The sequence below is a fragment of the Coregonus lavaretus genome (assembly GCF_964263955.1).
Source record: "Coregonus lavaretus genome assembly, chromosome: 5".
Lineage (NCBI taxonomy): Eukaryota > Metazoa > Chordata > Actinopteri > Salmoniformes > Salmonidae > Coregonus > Coregonus lavaretus.
Genome location: NC_139992.1, coordinates 51565845 through 51587996, shown reverse-complemented (window position 1 = coordinate 51587996; position 22152 = coordinate 51565845). Strand labels below are relative to the sequence as shown.

The 22152-nt window shown below is 45.6% G+C and overlaps 1 protein-coding gene across 3 annotated transcripts in view; it reads right to left on the bottom strand.

The window, feature by feature from the left end:
• LOC311129748 (neuron navigator 3-like) overlaps positions 1 to 22152 on the bottom strand; it is a 753845-nt gene that overhangs the window by 53374 nt on the left and 678319 nt on the right. For all 3 annotated transcript variants that reach the window (XM_084162171.1, XM_084162172.1, XM_084162173.1), the window contains exons 11-12: positions 15430 to 15834; positions 14471 to 14590 (exon numbers count right to left, since the gene is read on the bottom strand). In XM_084162171.1, the coding sequence (XP_084018297.1) occupies positions 14471 to 14590; positions 15430 to 15834 (525 nt within the window). The remainder of the gene's footprint in view (positions 1 to 14470; positions 14591 to 15429; positions 15835 to 22152) is intronic.

Below are 22152 nucleotides of genomic sequence, written 5' to 3'. Positions count from 1 at the left end.
GAAACCTAGAAAACTACAACATAGAAACTAACACCCTGACTCAACATAAAAGAGTCCCCAGAGCCAGGGCGTGACATTCCCAAACAGAGAGTGCAATGAAACAGCTCCTCTCAACCATGCAAACAGCAACTCATGCAATATTCAATGCTGTAAGTGTTGCTCGGCGAAGGGAGAAAAAAAACATACGATTTCAATGCTATTTGCAGCGTGTAGAACGGATGACTGTAAAGACTCTGTAATACAGAGATGGACAGAGGAATGGAATAATCAATGTATTTTCAGAAGAGTACCTTGTGGTGTTGTGTAGGTGTGACCGGCATTGACAGTAGCATGTGACCCTTTCTCTGAGGACTTCTTGTGTAACAGCGACCAAAACTCCCACACATCAGCCAGACTCACACAACACGCATTTCTCAACACAATGACAAGCAAATTCATCCATACAGTTCTTTCATTTGGAGTCTTCTGTAAATAAATGTTTATTTCTAAATGCAGCCACAGAGTATCTGTTGAGAGGTGGAGTTTGCCCTGAGGTGTTTTCAGAAATGGTTTGTCTTTAATACTAAATTGAAAGTGACTACATATAATTTAAGGACATCATCACAGTTCCTTCAGAAGAATCCATAAAACGTTAGAGGACAACGCCAAAGAGCTAAACAGTCATTTTCAAGATGACACCCATTCGCTTAATACCATGAAATACACTCAGGATCAATTTGTGACACTAATTCCACCTCAAAACAAAGAGGTCAAAACGTTGAACACGGTTTAGAGCAGTGTAGGGTGATAGTGAAGTGTGAGACACACGTCGACGCCATAATGGAGCCGCTTTCAAAGAAACTGCCAAGTGCTCTAGGCGTGTTGATCTATCCTATAATCCTAGCCTAATGCTATTGAGCCCCGAGGCTCTCGCAATTACACATCAGAAAACATGCCGTGCCGTGCTAAATTACCCTAATCAATGTTTTCCCCCTCTCTTAACCAGCAAGCTCATCCAACTTAGCCACTTGACTCTGAGAAAAGTCCCCAAAGCCAAACTGTAAACTGTCCCGTCAGTATAAGTCATACCCTACTGATCTGGGAGAGCACACCAAATGAACAGCAATCAATAGTGTGTGCGTGTGTGTGAGAGAAGAGGGTTGGGGGGGGGGGGGGGGGGGGTGAAGCGTTGGAGCCAGCTGACTCCCACTCACCTCTCTGGGAAGGATGGATTATGGCTGTCTGTTGTAGCCTGCCTGTTGTCAGGGACCGTCTGGCTGGCTGGCTGTGGCTCTCCTTCCCTGCCTGGCTCCTTCCCTGGCTGGCTGACTGACTACCGCGCCCTAGCTAGAGTCAGGAGCCCAGCCCACCTGCCCTGGCTGGCTGTTCAGCTAGCTGTGACACGACTGCACTCGGATAGTGACAGAGAGTGGAGGGACAGCTACCTCACCGCTTCGCACAACCCCTCCTCCCCTTCCTCTCCCTCTCTTCCCCTCCCTCCCGTCAGGATCCGCCTGCCACCCACTTAATCGCCAAGAGACGCCCCGCAGACCAATAAGAGCCAACGCTGGACCACGAGGGGTTAATTGCAGCAGGATGGAGAGAAAGGGGGATCAATCTAGTAGCCTCAGGATGAGAGACAACAACAGAACCCCTTCCCTGGATGAAGAGTGAGCAAACTGTGTGCTGTTAGTCTAAAAAGCCTTGACTGGAAATGAGCTCATGTATAATAGGTGAGGCTGGCAGGAATACAGGCAGGCAGGCTGTCTATATAGATTCAACTCTAGACATTATTCATAAGGCTCGTTTCCTAACCGCGGGATGAGTCTGATGGGGATTCAGACTAAATAGGAGTCATTATGAGCATTCGCTTTAGAGGGTAATGTGATTTACATTGTTTCAATACGTCATTTTTAGATTTGGCCTTGAAAACCAAGTATTTGATAAACATAATGCCTGTCACTGTCAGTGGAATCGAATTCAACAGTGTTCAACTCAATGAAATAGAGTTACCTTGCAGATGCTGGGAATGAGACTTGCCTTGAGGAAATAGACAGCGGCACGTCACTGCTCCTCTGCCCGGCTTGGTTGGCACAAGACAGGGCTTGGCTGCTGCTGCAGTGCAGACGGCTTTTACCAGCCAGCAGTGCCGGTCAGGGGCCAACCAAAACAACACCACATGAGCTCAGTCCAACAACACAAGCTGCTGACTACAGGACAACGCAGCCAGTCCAGATGACAGCAGCATGCCATGCACAGTCCTCGCCGTTTTTCCTGGTGTGGATTAGACAGACAGACTATTCTGTCTTCTGCCGCCTCAAGGCTGAAGATTACAAACATGGCAGTCACAGTATGGATAGAACCGCTCTGCATCTTCCAGAGAAACAAGACAACAGCTACTGTATCACTTTGTCTCACTGCCCAAGAGCCAGAGAGACACTACTTTATGCTTCCCACAATGCTTGGCAGCCAGCCTGGCTCAAATGGGGTGGCTGGCACCATCTGGCATCCTCGGGGTCACCCAGCTGTCTACCCCTGCCATCTGTGGCACGCTTGCTGGCGCCACCACTGCCACTACCACTGCAAGGCTCCCCCGGGAGGATCCAGCTGCAGCCCCCAGGCCCCTACCCCCTACCCCCCACGCTGGGTCTGATCCCCTGTACTGGCACACTGGCACAGCACAGCCTGGATCCTCTCCTCTCTAGGATAATGGTATTGAACCTCTCTGTGTGAGGCACCAGATTAAAGAGGTGCGTCTCTATTGTACCTGTGTGTCTTATGCTTGTGACAAATCAAATTCTCCATGGGGATCAATACAGTTCACTCATTCATTCATTCAAAAAACATAATTACTGTGGGCACCCAGGAAATATGTGTGAGGATTGGATCAGTTATAATAAGGTGTAAACTACAGATCAATATGTCTATATGGACTACTCTACCATGTATGCATTTTCTTCAACTGTGCTACAGCAGTATTCATGGTGAATGAGTTAGGGGTTAGGCATTACAATATGACAGCACACAATCTATCCATGATCATCTTCAAACTTCATCTCTAGTCATTCTTCTGTAAATTCTGGATATCTTGTTTACGGAATTCATGATCGGTGTCTTTGATCGAAACAACCGAGGCCCATGTAGATTCATAAAACTTTTATCACTGTAATTATGCAATAACATGCATCATTTAATATGATTACATTTGTATAATCCACAACAGAGCCGGGCAGTGCGGCAGTCAATTGAATTATCAATAATGTGACCTTCATTCATTCTATAAAAAAATACTCATCAAGACTAAATCCAATTTTCCCAGGTAATATTCATTTTAGACCCAAGATTTCATATCACACAGCACTTCCCAGAGAAAGGCTGGCCACAACAAGCCTCTATTACAATACAACCACCACAGAACTGTCGAGAAAAAGTCTGGCCACAACAAGCCTCTATTACAATACAACCACAACAGAACTGTCGAGAAAAAGTCTGGCCACAACAAGCCTCTATTACAATAGAACCACCACAGAACTGTCCAGAAAAAGACTGGCCACAACAAGCCTCTATTACAATAGAACCACCACAGAACTGTCCAGAAAAAGACTGGCCACAACAAGCCTCTATTACAATACAACCACCACAGAACTGTCCAGAAAAAGACTGGCCACAACAAGCCTCTATTACAATACAACCACCACAGAACTATCCAGAAAAAGGCTGGCCACAACAAGCCTATATTACCATACAACCACCACGGAACTGTCCAGAAAAAGGCTGGCCACAACAAGCCTCTATTACAATACAACCACCACAGAACTGTCCAGAAAAAGGCTGGCCACAACAAGCCTCTATTACAATACAACCACCACAGAACTGCCACTACATCTCTGAACCACCCGGCAATACAGTATCAACAATAAGGAATCTCTTGCTTTAGAAACTCAGGCGGCCCCTCCACTGCTTAACACACAAAACACATCATCATCTGATGATAATACAATGAGTCTTACTATCGTTGGGCTAATGATCATTCTGTTTGTTTATTCTTGTGATGGAGAAACACAGCCCGGTACGGTATCCATATTAGGACAGTTCCACATCCACGGAAGTTGTGTCTGAGTCACTTCCACGGATGTGTGACTCTATCCTAATATGGACACCATAACCCTGCAAGAAAATCAACACTTGTTGCCAGACAAACTCACTGGGATGATGTTTTGTCACTGCTCTGTGTTTGGCGGCGGCCATATTAGCCATCATTCATGACTCGGCATCGATCTGAGCTGGGGCAGTTAGTCACAGAGTAGCTGCCATCCTGTCAATACCCTGCCTTTCTAAATAATGAGGCGTGACAGCACTAGTCTGTGTTGATGTACTTTGTTTCAGTGGCGCTCGTTTGTCCTCAAACTTCGACCGTCTCTTGAGATGTTGTGTCAGCCTTGACAAGTATTTGGCTCGGTGTAGGGTGAAGTTGCCAGTAGACGCTGATCTTGGGTCATTTATCCATTGGGAAATAATGAATGCCTTTGTATGCAGTGTCTCTCAGCTCTAACTTCCAGGATGCAGACACTGCAATCTTTTTTTAAAGTTCTCGCTTGCACCGCATTCTCAAGGGCATCTCCCAGGCACCTGCACTGCAATCATTACAACTCTGGGAAGCTGCGACTCCCTTTTTCTCCCTTTCAGGTTTTAGGCTCTGCATCGAGCAACAACAAACACCAGTTAATTAGAACGTCCAGTCTCCATAACATTAGAAAACCGAGAAAGAGCAGCTGCTTCTGGTAATGGTGAAAATGCTACGCTACGTTATCTCACTGTACTGAACACAATTCCGATGCATTGCTATTTCTATTCCTTGTTGACTTCCACTTCAAGCCCCTATAACAGATTTCCTCAGACGTAGATCGGATATACTGGCATCCAAAATAAACAACTAGTCGACCCCCCATCAAACAGTTTGGGCGGCTGCTCTTGCTTTAACATTCATGAGCCTGGCAGGGGGTCTATGAGGAATGTGTGAGTATGTGTGCGTGTGTGTGTGTGTGTATGTGTGTGTGTGTGTGTGTGTGTGTGTGTGAATCCACCACGCTGTGGGAAGAGGCAGGGAATGGAGGACAATCTACTTCAACATAGTGTTTGGATGAATCTGATAACTAGATGCTGTCATGGTACCATGTCGTATAGCTGATGCTCTCTGTTGATGCTCTCTGTTGATGCTATCTACTGATGCTATCTGTTGAGTCCACCTATTGATGCTATCTGTTGATACTATCTGTTGATGCTACCTATTGATGCTATCTGTTGATGCTAACTCCTGAGTGGCGCAGTGGTCTAAGGCACTGCATCGCAGTGCTAACTGTGCCACTAGAGATCCTGGTTCGAATCCAGGCTCTGTCGCAGCCGGCCGCGACCGGGAGACTCATGGGGCGGCGCACAATTGGCCCAGCGTCGTCCAGGGTAGGGGAGGGAATGGCCGGCAGGGATGTAGCTCAGTTGATAGAGCATGGCGTTTGCAACGCCAGGGTTGTGGGTTCGATTCCCACGGGGGGCCAGTATAAAAAAATATATTAAAAAAATATGTATTCACTAACTGTAAGTCGCTCTGGATAAGAGCGTCTGCTAAATGACTAAAATGTAAATGTAAAAAATGTTGATGCTATCTGTTGATGCTTCTGCCAACAATGCATCCGTCTTCACATATGACCTGATTTACATTATGACATGTATAAATAAATACGTTAAGATGCTCTTATGTCACCCTACTATGAATCACTCCTATCACATGTTCCTCTTCCTATAACTCCAACACCCCCAGGAAACAGGATACACACACGCGCGCGCGCTCACAGCAGTGCAGCCATATGAGGTCATCCATCAGGGAAGCAGACAACTGTGTCTTACCCCTCCGAGCATGTGTCTTTACCCACAAACCCCTTCACCCTCAGGCTCTGATCCAAGGAGTCCAGGGTCCAGCCAGACACAGGGGCAGGTGCATGGATGATCCCCAGGATACGAAGCCCTCTGGGGGGGAGGGGGGAACACTACCTGTCCCCCCACCCTCCCTGGTGCCAGACAGGGTTGATCGCACCACTGATCCTCTGAGGTGTCTACTGGGAGAGAGGAGAAGACATATGGCCACAGAGGGGCTACCTGTCAGGGTTTTGCCTAGTGGATGAATCGCAGAAACACCGTCAGCCAACGTGAGGGGAAAGATAGTGGGCATAAACACAAAATATAGTGGGCATAAACACAAAATAACCTATTGTCTACCATACAGTGAGGGAAAAAAGTATTTGATCCCCTGCTGATTTTGTACGTTTGCCCACTGACAAAGAAATGATCAGTCTATAATTTTAATGGTAGGTTTATTTGAACAGTGAGAGACAGAATAACAACAAAAATATCCAGAAAAACGCATATCAAAAATGTTATAAACTGATTTGCATTTTAATGAGGGAAATAAGTATTTGACCCACTCTCAATCAGAAAGATTTCTGGCTCCCAGGTGTCTTTTATACAGGTAACGAGCTGAGATTAGGAGCACACTCTTAAAGGGATGCAGCCCGTCTGGTGTTCAACCTTCCCAAGTTCTCTCATGTCACCCCGCTCCTCCGCAAACTCCACTGGCTTCCAGTTGAGGCTCGCATCTACTACAAGACCATGGTGCTTGCCTACGGAGCTGTGAGGGGAACGGCACCTCCTTACCTTCAGGCTCTGATCCTACACCCAAACGAGGGCACTACGTTCATCCACCTCTGGCCTGCTAGCCCCCCTACCTCTACGGAAGCACAGTTCCCGCTCAGCCCAGTCAAAGCTATTCGCTGCTCTGGCACCCCAATGGTGGAACAAGCTCCCCCACGATGCCAGGACAGCGGAGTCACTGACCACCTTCCGGAGACACTTGAAACCCTACCTCTTTAAGGAATACCTGGAATAGTATAAAAGTAATCATTCTACCCCTCCCTCCCCCACCCCCCATAAAAAATAAATAATAATAATAAAAATAAAAAATAAAATAAATAATTAAATAAGTGGTTGTCCCACTGGCTATCATTAGTTGAATGCATGAATTTGTAAGTCACTCTGGATAAGAGCGTCTGCTAAATGATGTAAATGTAAATGTAACACACTACGCCGTGAAGGACTGAAATCATGCAGCGCCCGCAAGGTCCCCCTGCTCAAGAAAGCACATATACAGGCCCGTCTGAAGTTTGACAATGAACATCTGAATGATTCAGAGGAGAACTGGGTGAAAGTGTTGTGGTCAGATGAGACCAAAATCGAGCTCTTTGGCATCAACTCAACTCGCCGTATTTGGAGGAGGAGGAATGCTACTATGACCCCAAGAACACCATCCCCACCGTCAAACTTGGAGGTCGAAACATTATGCTTTGGGGGTGTTTTTCTGCTAAGGGGACAGGACAACTTCACCGCATCAAAGGGACGATGGACGGGGCCATGTATCGTCAAATCTTGGGTGAGAACCTCCTTCCCTCAGCCAGGGCATTGAAAATGGGTCGTGGATGGGTATTCCATCATGACAATGACCCAAAACACACAGCCAAGGCAACAAAGGAGTGGCTCAAGAAGAAGCACATTAAGGTCCTTGAGTGGCCTAGCCAGTCTCCAGACCTTAATCCCATAGAAATCTCTGGAGGGAGCTGAAGTTTCGAGTTGCCAAACGTCGAAACCTTAATGACTTGGAGAAAATCTGCAAAGAGGAGTGGGACAAAATCCCTCCTGAGATGTGTGCAAACCTGGTGGCCAACTACAAGAAACGTCTGACCTCTGTGATTGCCAACAAGGGTTTTGCCACCAAGTACTAAGTCATGTTTTGCAGAGGGGTCAAATACTTATTTCCCTCATTAAAATGCAAATCAATTTATAACATTTTTGACATGCGTTTTTATGGATTTTTGTTGTTGTTATTCTGTCTCTCACTGTTCAAATAAACCTACCATTAAAATTATAGACTGATCATGTCTTTGTCAGTGGGCAAACGTACAAAATCAGCAGGGGATCAAATACATTTTTCCCTCACTGTACCCTAGGTCCAATCACCTTGGTGGGGTCGGACCAAATCCTTGACCCTCTAAACTGAGCCTCATACTGGCTGTAATATATGACTCTTAGCAGACGCTTTCAGTCACGCGTGCATACATTTTACATAAGGGTGGGCCCAGCCAGAATCAAACCCACGATCCTGGCAGCGCTGTGCTCAACTAACTGAGCCACTTTTAGTCACAAACAATTTAAACATTCTTATTTTGCACAGGCTTTCTAATAGACACCTACAACATTCAGTAGGATACCCCGTCTTGATGGGAGATGATACCCCTTCCTGATGGGAGATGATACCCCATCCTGATGGGAGATGATACCCCATCCTGATGGGAGATGATACCCCATCCTGATGGAAGATGATACCCCATCCTGATGGGTGATGATACCCCATCCTGATGGGAGATGATACACCATCCTGATGGGAGATGATACACCATCCTGATGGGAGATGATACACCATCCTGATGGGAGATGATACACCATCCTGATGGGAGATGATACCCCATCCTGATGGGAGATGATACACCATCCTGATGGGAGATTAATCCAGGCTCTGTCGTAGCCGGCCGCGACCGGGAGACCCATGGGGTGGCGCACAATTGGCCCAGCGTCGTCCAGGGTAGGGGAGGGAATGGCCGGCAGGGATGTAGCTCAGTTGGTAGAGCATGGCATTTGCAATGCCAGGGTTGTGGGTTCGATTCCCACGGGGGGTATGAAAAATAAAAAAATAATGTATGCACTAACTGTAAGTCGCTCTGGATAAGGGCGTCTGCTGAATGACTAAAAATTTAAAATGTAAATGATACACCATCCTGATGGGAGATGATACACCATCCTGATGGGCAATGATACACCATCCTGATGGGCGATGATACACCATCCTGATGGGCGATGATACACCATCCTGATGGGCGATGATACACCATCCTGATGGGCGATGATACACCATCCTGATGGGCGATGATACACCATCCTGATGGGCGATTATACACCATCCTGATGGGAGATGATACACCATCCTGATGGGAGATGATACACCATCCTGATGGGAGATGATACACCATCCTGATGGGCGATGATATACCATCCTGATGGGCGATGATACACCATCCTGATGGGAGATGATACACCATCCTGATGAGAGATGATACATCATCCTGATGGGCGATGATACCCCCATCCCCCTCCTACAGTAGGATCAGAATACATATCTGTGAAGATCTGTGCCCATTCCTTACACCATTGACTCTACTAAATTATTTAGACTTTAATTAGTACGGTCAACGGGTTCATGACAGGCCCTTCCTCCCCAGGAGAATATTACTCTGGTTAATGATAAATACAGTTTCCGGAATGGGGAATGCCAGAGAAACTTGGACAAATGCCAGTGCATAAGAAATGCCAGGAAAACTGATCTTCAAAGTAAAACATTGTTTTGCTAAGAGCCATGGTAAACAAATAGATAAATAGTGTGTGCAATGTGGAAACAGTGCTTTTTCAATTTCTAAGAGACGGCACACACACACAGCAGGACACCCATATCTACAATGAACCTTCTCCCAACATTACTTGAAAGCATATTTTCTGCTACAGCAGGTACTGTTTAGCACATTGCAGTAAAGTATTTTTGAACTGACTGACTGCAAAAACAGGAAGTCTTACAAATAACAACTTCAGGTTGTGAGCAAGGACACTTTCCTTTCAAGTGGTGCCCTTAGTGGTGCCCTTAGTGCACATGAATTGTACCAGAAGCACAATCCTTATATAATAACTGGCTTTGTCAATGACTCTGCAAAAACCATCCCCTATACTGCTTATGTCAGCACTGCAGAGCCATGAAGTGTTACCAACTCCCTCCTGTCTAGATCAGTGTGTGTCTGCTTTTTAACAACATAACACACACACACACACACACACACACACACACAGAGAGACACACACAGAGACAAACAGACAAACACAGAGACACACTCCAATCCTCTAAAGCTTCCTTTTCAAACAGAAAACTGCAGAGCCAGCTGCCATCACCAGTCTGGCCTTCTCCTGGCTGGCTCCCTGTAGGCAGCAGAGGGAGATAGTCTCAGACACAGGGACGCTAAAAGCAGAGCCCTTTACTTATTCATGCCTCTGCAGAGAATCAGGAGGGTGTCGTGTGAAAACACACCGCTTGTGCCTCGACGGCCTCGCCTGACAGTAGTGCAACGAGCACACACTCATTTATGTTGCATGAGTTTGTTTATTTTTAGAGATGGGCTTTTAGCCAGAGCAGAAGTAACAATGGTGTCATAACGCCACATCATGAGAGTAGATGTAGAAAAGCCCCATTGTTTGACTAGTTATTGTGTCTACTGTAGACTGGCAGCACTAGGGGGAAATGCATCACTTGCACAGGCAACTGTTCATGAGAGTGGAATATCAGATTGTAACGGCATCAGAACCAATTTTGCACCCATTCTTCCATCGCAATTTCCATTAAAAATGCTGAAGGCCAGTACGTAACGCGGCCTTGTCAGAATCCAATATTATCTTCAGAGAAGGTAACAAAGGCTTGGAATCTTCTCCTTCTCTGTGGCTCAAGGATTGACTCAAGACATTTCTCTTTCATGTGAATCACCTTGACAGTGAATAGAGGCTTTGTTTTTCGACGGCCGAAGGTTTTGCTCAGGGCATTAACCATGAGAAATATTGTCTTCAAAAACCAAACATGACGCTATAATACTGTGTTAAAAATAATAGATTTGTTAGTTATGCTTGCATTTATTTAACCAGGTAAGTAATTGAGAACACATTCTCTTTTTTATGTAATTTTCATATCAACTAGAGCTGGGATTCAATTTGATCGTGCTTTGTTGGCTATGCACCTTTTAAAGGCAATGTTTCCGTGTTCGCAAAGAGCGCATTCACAGTAAACGCTGCATATGTCGGCTCAATCGGAAATTACCTTTAAATGTCAAGCGCGCTATATGTAGTCCTGTGTAGCTCAGTTGGTAGAGCATGGCACTTGCAATGCCAGGGTTGTGGGTTCGATTCCCACGGGGGACCAGTATGAAAAAAATAAAATAATTATGCACTCACTAACTGTAAGTCACTCTGGATAAGAGTGTCTTCTAAATGACTAAAATGTAAATAACGCGGATCTACCATTGATTGGATTGAATCCAGGCCTAAAAAATGTAGATTATGAATGCAGAAGTTCTCTGAGGCAGTACACCCTACTGCCATCAGTATTGAACAGACTGAAGCACACTGACATGTCCACTCCAACTGTTTAGGCAGCCTACTGTAAAAAACTAACTCATATAAACTCCATAGCACTAAACACATATCCACACTGTTTCCGCACCAGATGGTCTCTTCCTTCAAATGTTACTTATCATTCCCAATCAGTATTAACTTAGATGGATTTAGCTAGGTTGCGGATAATGCTGCCTTAAGAGCTGCCAGGGGACTCGTTGGGCAGCAGACATAACCATGAAAGTTTTTTTTTTTTTTTTTACAGTACCTCCACCAAATCTCTCTCTCTCTCTGTCCCTCTCTCCTTTTATCTCTCTGTCTCTCTCTCCTTTTTTCTCTCTCTGTGTCTCTCCATCTCTCCATCTCTCTCAGTCTCTGGCTGAGGATGAGACTGTTTACCTTCTCAATTAGGTAGGCCTTGTGATTTGTCAGGGAGCTGTGACCCATGGGAAGGAAGACTAGTCCCAAAATGGAAGCTCATTTTGGGTGGAATAGTGCTGTTTTGTTTTCCTGGACCCAGATTAAGACTATTCCTGGACTTAAAAGCAATTTCAAAGGAGATTCCCTATAGAGTATTTTTATGTATTTATCTGGTACTAGGCTTTATCTGGGTCCAGGAAAGCAGTCCATCAAGTTTAACAACCAAGCCCAAAAGTTTAAATTGAGAAATTCATTGGTTTAACATATTAAATTGCTTATTATTAACTACCGGTGTTCGGAAAAATAATTTGATTTGGTTGGTTTAAAGTTTTTCCCACAGTAAACTGCTTACTACAACTACTGGACCTGACTCTGAAAACGCAGTGAGGAGACGAGTGGGAACTCCAGGTCAAAGGAAACCAGGCATCAAAGCAAGTCTTTATTGCTTCTAACAAGCCTGTAGTCAACCATCCCCGTAAAGATGCTCCTGTTGTGGAGACAGCACAGTTTCTCTACGTGAGAAGAGGTACTGCAGCATGTAATGCCAGTTTGGATGCCCGAGAGGACAGGAGAGAAAGTTAGGGCAGAGTTAGGCAGGGGCTTTAGGAAATATGGACTTCTGCATGCTCCAAGGTGATCCAAAAGGGCTCAGGGATGAGAATGATTGGAGTGTATCCGTTGGGGTGGAAGAGAGAGAGAGAGAGGAGACTGCACCAAAGCTCAGTCTGCAGCAAGTTGAGCGAGAGGCTCCCAAATGAATTTCCTTCCCAGAGCCCGTCAGATGTCAGTGGGACTGAGAGATGTCGGGCTCTACAATCACACACTGACACGCACTGGATGCATCCCAAATGGCACCCTATTCCCTATATAGTGCACTATTTTTTACCAGAGCCCTATGAGCGCTGATTGATATCAGTGTATTATATAGGGATGCAGCCTCTGAGGCAGACAGGTAGGAAGCATTAGAGCAGGGGGATTTAGCCTCCCTCCTCCGGGCAAAAAGCAGCCTTCCGTAATTCACTCCTGAAAGATCCTTATCTGGGCTGCTATACCTGGCCTCCTTCCCACGTCTATGGGATCAGAGACTACATATCCCACTATCCCTGAGGTGCCAGACTATGTAACTACGTTCTTCAGTAAAAGTCACGCTGCCATCTTAAAGCTTGGTATGGATTAGTTAGGGATGGTGAATAGAGCGCAGTACACGTAGGAGGAGGCGATCAGACCTGGGTTCAGATAGGATTTAAAATTGTAAAAAATACTTTGAGTGTTTGCTCTTGCCTGCCAGGAGCACCAGATGGGCGGGGTTTGCCAATTTGGGACTATTCTATTGGTCCATTATGTCAGGCAAGCTCAATCAAGCTCAGATAAAGTATTTGAAATGATTTCAAATAGTTTTTGAACCCACGTCTAGAGGCAAAATGAGTGAAAGTGGAGTATAGGGGAGGACAGCCCAGTGGACAGCTCAGAGGACAGCCCAGTGGACAGCCCAATGGACAGCGTGGTCTGGACTGATGCGTTTGATTAGCTTGGATCTGTCATGATGTTGAGATGATGAGAGTTAACGTGACAAGTTTAGAGTTCATACTGTATTCAGATCCATTGATGGTTGGACAGTCACAGATATGCTCTGAGTCTCTCTCCTCTGACAGCTACAGAGAACCTCCAACCCTCCAGTATACAAAACAACCGTTTGTTGATCAAGTCTAGGAGCACACAGGAAGACACACCAATCAAAATAAGTATAATTTCCCTTCCTCTTTGATTAATCAACAACACATTTATTCTGCTCAGATCTCTTCTCTTATTCTGGCCTCCTGTTTGCCTCCTCTGTCAAATAATGACAGTTACCATTATAGTCGTAATTACAAATGCATAAAAAAATAAAATAAAATAATTGAACAGATAGGAAATTGATCATACTATCAAACCCAATATTTAATTAGAAGCTTGAAAAAGTTCTACCTCCAGAACCGTGGATTCTGACAGTCTGATAATTGAATGAATTTGGGATTCCACAGAGTAACCAGCAGAGCACTGCATCCAATTTACAGACATTTCTCAAACTTCCCTGTGCACATTCATTTAAGTCTTGTCAGAATCCCTATATCCACGCTGCGACATCACCTCATCACTTCTTTCCCCGCTTCTATGAACGCCTGTCATCAAATCACAGCTTGATAGAATTAAATCAATGACACATTTCTCTTTCACCTCGTTTGCGACGGCTGGGAGACTGGAGAGTGTGTCACTTCTAGCGAAGGGCTTTCTCGTCTTACATTTACATCTTGGTAATTTAGCAGACGCTCTTATCCAGAGCGACTTACATTCAGTGCATTCAACAACCACATATCACAGTCATTGCTAGTAAAACCTTCCTTTAAAAAAGCAGCTATCGGTAAAATCTGTGCTAATTTGAAAAGCTATTAAAGAGAAACTGTGCAATTTGACCTGCAACACACCATGTGGATGCAGCAGGCTTTTGCTTCAGCCCAAGCAGTAACACAAACTGATTCAACTAATAATATTCTTCAATCAAGAAACCACAGTTTCTCCCATTGGTTTCAATAAAGTCCATAGGGTTGGAGAACTAGGTGTGGTCCAGAAACACAAGTAACGCTACCAAAGGTACAGATCTAGGATCAGCTTCCCCTCCCCCAATCCTAGCCTTAACCATTAGTGGCGAAAACGCAATAATGATCCAAGATCAGCATCTAGGGGAAACTTCACCCTCCTCCACAAGTAACCCAAATAGATGGGATGAAGCCCTCACCTGTCTGCGTCCCCGTGCACCTCCTTTACCACCCTCTGGGTGACCTCTAGCGACGCGGTCAGGTCAGGGGCGCGACCGATGTTCCGTGAGTATAAGTGAAGACCACCGTCTGTAAGGTACCTACGAAGAAGAAACTAAATCACTAAGCTGGGTTGTGTTTGCGAGTGTGTGTATCGGGAGTGTGTGTGTGTGTGTGTGTGTGCACATTTGCAGGGTTGTAATCAGATACAGCTGATAGGACATGAAAGCACATTAGGTTTAAGCTAATTAGGATCATAATTCAGCTAATCACTTTTTCATCCCTAGGTGCTATAACATTTAACGCTCAGAGTTTTGCCCCTACAGTAACCTAATCATAGTTCATGTGGATGGTTCGGGTGGTGTTCAATAAATCAATTTCCTACATGAACAAATAGGATGAGAGAACTAATGCAGGGATGTGTCCCAAATGGCACCCTATTCCTTTTATAGTGCACTACTTTTTACCAGGGCCCTATGAGGCCTGGTTAAAAGTAGTGCACTATATACGTAGGGAATAAGGTGCCATCTGGAACGCAGATCATGTGGGTGTTGGGGAAGTGCACTTATCAGTGTTCACAGAGGAAGGTTAACAGCTAACACAGTGATGTACAATAGATCTGGGGCTATTCTCTCTCATTGAGCGATGTGTCAGCCAGTGCACTATTGAGAGTTGCTATGGAATGTATGGTGAATTCCTCCAGTCGCAGCACAATAAATGTGTGAATGTCACAAATTCATCGCCCCTCATATGTTCTCCTGTCTCATCATTCCATTTGGAAGAATCACGAAGGCCTTGGCAATAACTGTGATATTTTATCCCAATAACAGTACTGACTCTGAATGTGTGTGTGTCTGGGGGTGTTGGGAGAAGCAGAAGACACATTTACGTTCTAACAATAAAATATCTATTCTATTCTGTCTATGGCGTAGTCGCTTACCCACTGGTGATGTCATCTGTCCTGACGTTCTTCCCCAGGATGTCTCCGTCGCTCATGTACCCCGCCACGTCCATCTCCAGCATCCCCTCCGGCCCTCCTCCCTTCTCCCCCTGCTCGGCCCCTCTCGCCCCTGACGTCGCTGCTCGCCTCATGGGGGCACTGTACACAAACCTGGAGGAGTCAGAGTGACCGTACCGCCCCGTGGCGCCACCTGTGCTGCCGCCTGTCCGAGGTGGTGTGACCGTGGTGTAGGTACTGGGCATAGAAGGGGCGTCACCGGCTTGTAGGCGGGGGCTTGGGGCTGATTGGCCGAGGCGCCAGGAGGTCATGGGAGCGGAGCGACTGGTGAGGCTCCGCCCGTTGACCTCTGTGGTCACCGTGCTGTCGAAGGTCGTCTCCAAGGTGCTGAAGGGGGCAGAGAGTTGGAGAGAGAGAGAAAGAGAGGGGGGAGAGCGAGAGAGAGGGAGAGAGAGAAAGACAGAGGGGAGAGAGAGAGCGCGTGAGAGAGAGAGGAAAAGAGGGAGAGAGAGAGAGAGAGAGAGAGAGAGAGAGAGAGAGAGAGAGAGACGAGAGAGAGACAGAGACAGAGGGGGAAAAGAGGGAGAGAGAGAGAGAGAGGGAGCGAGAGACAGAGAGAGAGAGAGAGAGAGAGAGAGAGAGAGAGAGAGAGAGAGAGAGAGACAAAGAGGGAGAGAGAAAGAGAGAGAAATTAGGAAAGTTTAGGGACAGATCAGCTCAGCCCCCTGGCACGGCCACAGAGAGGATTTGAGCAGAGAGATCAATACCTTCAGCTCTGCTGACACTTTACATTATACAGCAAATAATCTCAATCTTTCCACCAGGGTGAGCTCTGGGGTGAAATGCAAAACTGATCCAAGATCAGCATCTACGGTCAAGGTGTCAGGAGTTTAGTTTGGAGAGACCCCGTTGAATGACCATATGGTGAACCCATAGCCAGCTCAACACACAGACCCAAATGTCCACTCCCTAAAATATGTTGCTATTATCATTGTTGTATGAAGGATAAATTGCTCAGGCAGAAAGATTGGTAGTGTTGTTGCAACCAAGCAGTTTCCCTAAAATGTATGTGTGTGTGTGTGTAGCCTGCTATCTCATAGCCTGACCTTCCTAAAGTGCTGTTTCTTTCAGTGTTTTAAAGGGATAGCTCACTCAAACAATATGCAAAACGAATAATCACAGTTTTTGCTCGGTACTGAAAGTGCTCTATCGCACGCGCAAACACACACACACACACACACACACACACACACACACACACACACACACACACACACACACACACACACACACACACACACACACACACACACACACACACACACACACACACACGCAGCAGTGCCCTGCTTGAGCTCTCTCTGGTGGAAAGATAACTACATTACACTCATGTCTGGAGGTCAACTCCATCATTGGTGGATAATCCACAAATATCAATGTCCTAAAATCTAGATGTTCCAATAAATTCCATCCTATTCACACTATGGCTGTTTATATCTCATGATTTATAAAACAGGATTCACAGAAGAGAATTATTTTGATAGATAACATGATTTAAAGATATTAAAACTGTATCTAACAAGAGCCAATTTAAAGATGCTGAGAGGATAACAACTATGATAATGAGATGGTTTGTGATGATCATTAGGGATGATCCATCTTTAACCACTGTCTAACACTGAGACGGATCCATATTTAACCACTGTCTAACACTGAGACTGATCCATCTTTAACCACTGTCTAACACTGAGACTGATCCATCTTTAACCACTGTCTAACACTGAGACTGATCCATCTTTAACCACTGTCTAACACTGAGACTGATCCATCTTTAACCACTGTCTAACACTGAGACTGATTCATCTCTTACCACTGTCTAACACTGAGACTGATCCATCTTTAACCACTGTCTAACACTGAGACTGATCCATCTTTAACCACTGTCTAACACTGAGCCTGATTCATCTCTTACCACTGTCTAACACTGAGACTGATCCATCTTTAACCACTGTCTAACACTGAGACTGGTCCATCTTTAACCACTGTCTAACACTGAGACTGATTAATCTCTTACTACTGTCTAACACTGAGACTGATCCATCTTTAACCACAGTCTAACACTGAGACTGATCCATCTTTAACCACTGTCTAACACTGAGACTGATTCATCTATTACCACTGTCTAACACTGAGACTGATCCATCTTTAACCACTGTCCTAACACTGAAACTGATCCATCTTTAACCACTGTCTAACACTGAGACTGATCCCTCTTTAACCACTGTCTAACACTGAGACTGATTCATCTCTTACCACTGTCTAACACTGAGACTGATCCATCTTTAACCACTATCTAACACTGAGACTGATCCATCTTTAACCACAGTCTAACACTGAGACTGATCCATCTTTAACCACTGTCTAACACTGAGACTGATTCATCTATTACCACTGTCTAACACTGAGACTGATCCATCTTTAACCACTGTCCTAACACTGAAACTGATCCATCTTTAACCACTGTCTAACACTGAGACTGATCCCTCTTTAACCACTGTCTAACACTGAGACTGATTCATCTCTTACCACTGTCTAACACTGAGACTGATCCCTCTTTAACCACTGTCTAACACTGAGACTGATCCATCTTTAACCACTATCTAACACTGAGACTGGTCCATCTTTAACCACTGTCTAACACTAAGACTGATCCATCTTTAACCACTGACTAACACTGAGACTGATTAATCTCTTACTACTGTCTAACACTGAGACTGATCCATCTCTAACCCCTGTCTAACACTGAGACTGGTCCATCTTTAACCACTGTCTAACACTGAGACTGATCCCTCTTTACCACTGTCTAACACTGAGACTGATTCATCTCTTACCACTGTCTAACACTGAGACTGATCCATCTTTAACCACTGTCTAACACTGAGACTGATCTATCTTTAACCACTGTCTAACACTGAGAATGATCCCTCTTTAACCACTGTCTAACTGAGACTGATTCATCTTTAACCACAGTCTAACACTGAGACTGATCCATCTTTAACCACTGTCTAACACTGAGACTGATTCATCTATTACCACTGTCTAACACTGAGACTGATCCATATTTAACCACTGTCTAACACTGAAACTGATCCATCTTTAACCACTGTCTAACACTGAGACTGACCCCTCTTTAACCACTGTTTAACACTGAGACTGATTCATATATTACCACTGTCTAACACTGAGACTGATCCATCTTTAACCACTGTCTAACACTGAGACTGATCCATCTTTAACCACTGTCTAACACTGAGACTGATCCATCTTTGACCACTGTCTAACACTGAGACTGATCCATCTTTAACCACTGTCTAACACTGAGACTGATTCATCTATTACCACTGTCTAACACTGAGACTGATCCATTTTTAACCACTGTCTAACACTGAAACTGATCCATCTTTAACCACTGTCTAACACTGAGACTGATTCATCTATTACCACTGTCTAACACTGAGACCGATCCATCTTTAACCACTGTCTAACACTGAGACCGATCCATCTTTAACCACTGTCTAACACTGAGACCGATCCATCTTTAACCACTGTCTAACACTGAGACCGATCCATCTTTAACCACTGTCTAACACTGAGACGGATCCATCTTTAACCATTGTCTAACACTGAGACTGATCCATCTTTAACCATTGTATAACACTGAGACTGATCCCACTGAGACTGATCTATCTTTAACCACTGTAATACTGAGACTGATCCATCTTTAACCACTGGGGATGTGTGAGGTGACAACCACGTGAGTGTGTGTGTGAGGTTGTGTGTGTGTGAGGTTGTGTGTGTGTGAGAGGTTGTGTGTGTGTGTGCTATCAGGGGGCTGTCAGAGGCTGCAGCCATGTGACCCTAGCCGGGGAGGGAGGTAGCTAGAGATGTCACAACCACAGTCACTCTGCATCACCATTAACCCCCGATCAACACCCGCTGAATTCTCCCCTTGGACACACACACACACACACACACACACACACACACACACACAAGGCGTCAGTAGCAGACGACAGTGATGGTTAGTTAACATGCTGTAACGTTACAGCAGTGTGTCTCTATGGAACAATAGGTTTCTGCAGTATGTGGACAGATAAGGAGAATGAATGTGTGTGTGTGTTTGGAGGAGGGATGAGAGCTGTGACTGTAGCGTTCCAGCCCTGGTTGCCAGATCCTGATCAGGTATCCTCCATAGTGTTTGAGATAACCTGCTGTGGCATGGCACTGAGCAGGTGTGTTTGATTATTCCTGTGCCAGTGCTGTGTGCTGTGTGCAGGCAGTGCGTGGGAGCCCCACTGTCAGAGGATCACCACTGCCCCCTATGTCACATGTTGGTACTGCAGCTCCAATAATATAGTCTGAAACAATTCTCTAAAGACCTGTTTATACCAGACGCTAACATGGGTCATGTGTCCTGATCTTATCCACATCCTGATTGTGTCTACACATGGTATTAAAATATGTCTCTTATCCGTCCACTGTGTCCGCATTGTGACCAGATTCCCTGTAGGCAAATTATTTCACAGCTATTCTTTCAAAATAATATTTATTTATTTATTTTAAGACACATATTGATGGCATAATTCAATGGTGCCAGCTGTCAATGATTCAAATGTTTTCACTGTCCAGAACCATCTACACTAATATAAGACACAATGCATGCCTGACTACCTCCTGAAGTGACCTATATCAGTGGCTAGGTGGGGCCTGACTACCTCCTGAAGTGACCAGTATATCAGTGGCTAGGTGGAGAGGCTAGTGGGGGATGGGGCCCAGGGCATGAGTCAGTCCACATACAGTAGCAGGTGACAGATCCCTCAGATCCCCATGTATCTAATATACACACACACACACACACACACACACGCACACACACTGTACACACACACACGCACCACATCCTGTCTCCTGGTACCCTGCATCCTCTAGGAAGGTGAAAGGCTGATACGGTCTCATCACGGAGACTAACCCACAGTATGGGAGCGGCCCTGTTCCTCTCCAAACCCAGAAATCAATAGTCAGGATGAAACGGGGAGGAAACAGCACAGGAAGAATGTGGGGGGGGGGACACAACCTTGATGTGTATATCCACATTTACAGAGAATCTTGTTTTTCCATCGTTGACCTGGAGTGCGGTGGTTAAAGTAATACGAAGGACAGCAGTATAATGTATCTTCCTGTTTGGAGTCTGCACTGCATGGAGATGGATGGGAGCATTTCATTCAATAGGTCTGCATTGGCTGCCGGTGGTTGAAATGGATGCGGGTGATAAGGTAGAGCTGTATGTGCAGTGGGCTCCCAGGTTGACAGGTGTTACAGATCGATTGGTTTCACCACTGATGGCGTGAAGGTAATGAGTTTAGCCTGTGCCAGTCTATGTCCCAAATGGTACTCTATTCCCTACACAGTGCACAGGGCTCTGGTCAAAGTAGTGCACTGTAGGGAATAGGGTACCATTTGAGACACAACCTAAGCCTGCATCTGTGAGAAATCACATCCTTTCCTCTGCATGGTATATCTGCCCAGCAGATATCCCAACATCGTATAGTTATGAATAATTGGCTCTCCCTATAACGCTGTAAACACCAATTAAACAAACTAGACTGGGTGAAGCTATTACATTTAAAATGTCATCCGAGGCGTCAGAATCCCCTGGGACTAATACACAGCCACAGTGGAAAGGGATTTTGGAGCAATTCTTCTTTGTTTGCAATCTCAGGAATCACCCGTGAAGGTCACAGCATCTTTTCATAGAGAACAATCAGTAGATGGGTTATAACAGAGAAACCATCACGCAGACAGGTCCTTTAAATGGGTTATAACAGAGAAACCATCACGCAGACAGGTCCTTTAAACAGGTTATAACAGAGAAACCATCACGCAGACAGGTCCTTTAAATTCCTATACTATTCCTGACCGGATATCAGACTGATGACAAACACAGCCTCCCTATTGGCTGGACCAGTTGGCCATGGAGTGCGCACGCAAGGGAAATAAAGCTCCAGTCAGAAAAAAAGAAAGAAGAAATGCCTCATATAAATGACAGTCACTCACTGTGGACCGGTTCTTCTTTACAGCAGTGATTAATTACAATGGAGGTGAAAAACCTTCACCCCGATTACCTCTTCACGGCTATTTCTGTGTGTGAAAGACCTTTTAATGTCTTGCCCATTCTCTAGTTACGATCCCCATTGGAATTCGTGACTGATACCCTCACTCTATTTACACACACATATACTGTAGCAGACAGACTGACAGATGGGCAGGCAGGCGGGCAAACGGGCAGACAGACGGTCAGACAGGCGGGCAGACAGATGGGCAGACAGGCGGGCAGACAGGCGGGCAGACAGGGAGACAGACAGGCGGACAGACGGGCAGACGGGCAGACAGACGGGCAGACAGACGGGCAGACGGGCGGGCAGACGGGCGGGCAGACGGGCGGGCAGACGGGCGGGCAGGCAGACAGGTTGATGTTGAGGGTTTGATAATCCTTCATGTTCCATGCTGGGTGTCCTCTCCTCATCACATCTCTAAGTGTCTGAATGGAATAACGGCAGTGGCCCCTGGGGTTCGAGAGAAACAATGGCGCTTTATTGATCTGCGGCGCCGCGCTCCTTCGGGGAGGCGGTGAGGGAGCACGCGCTG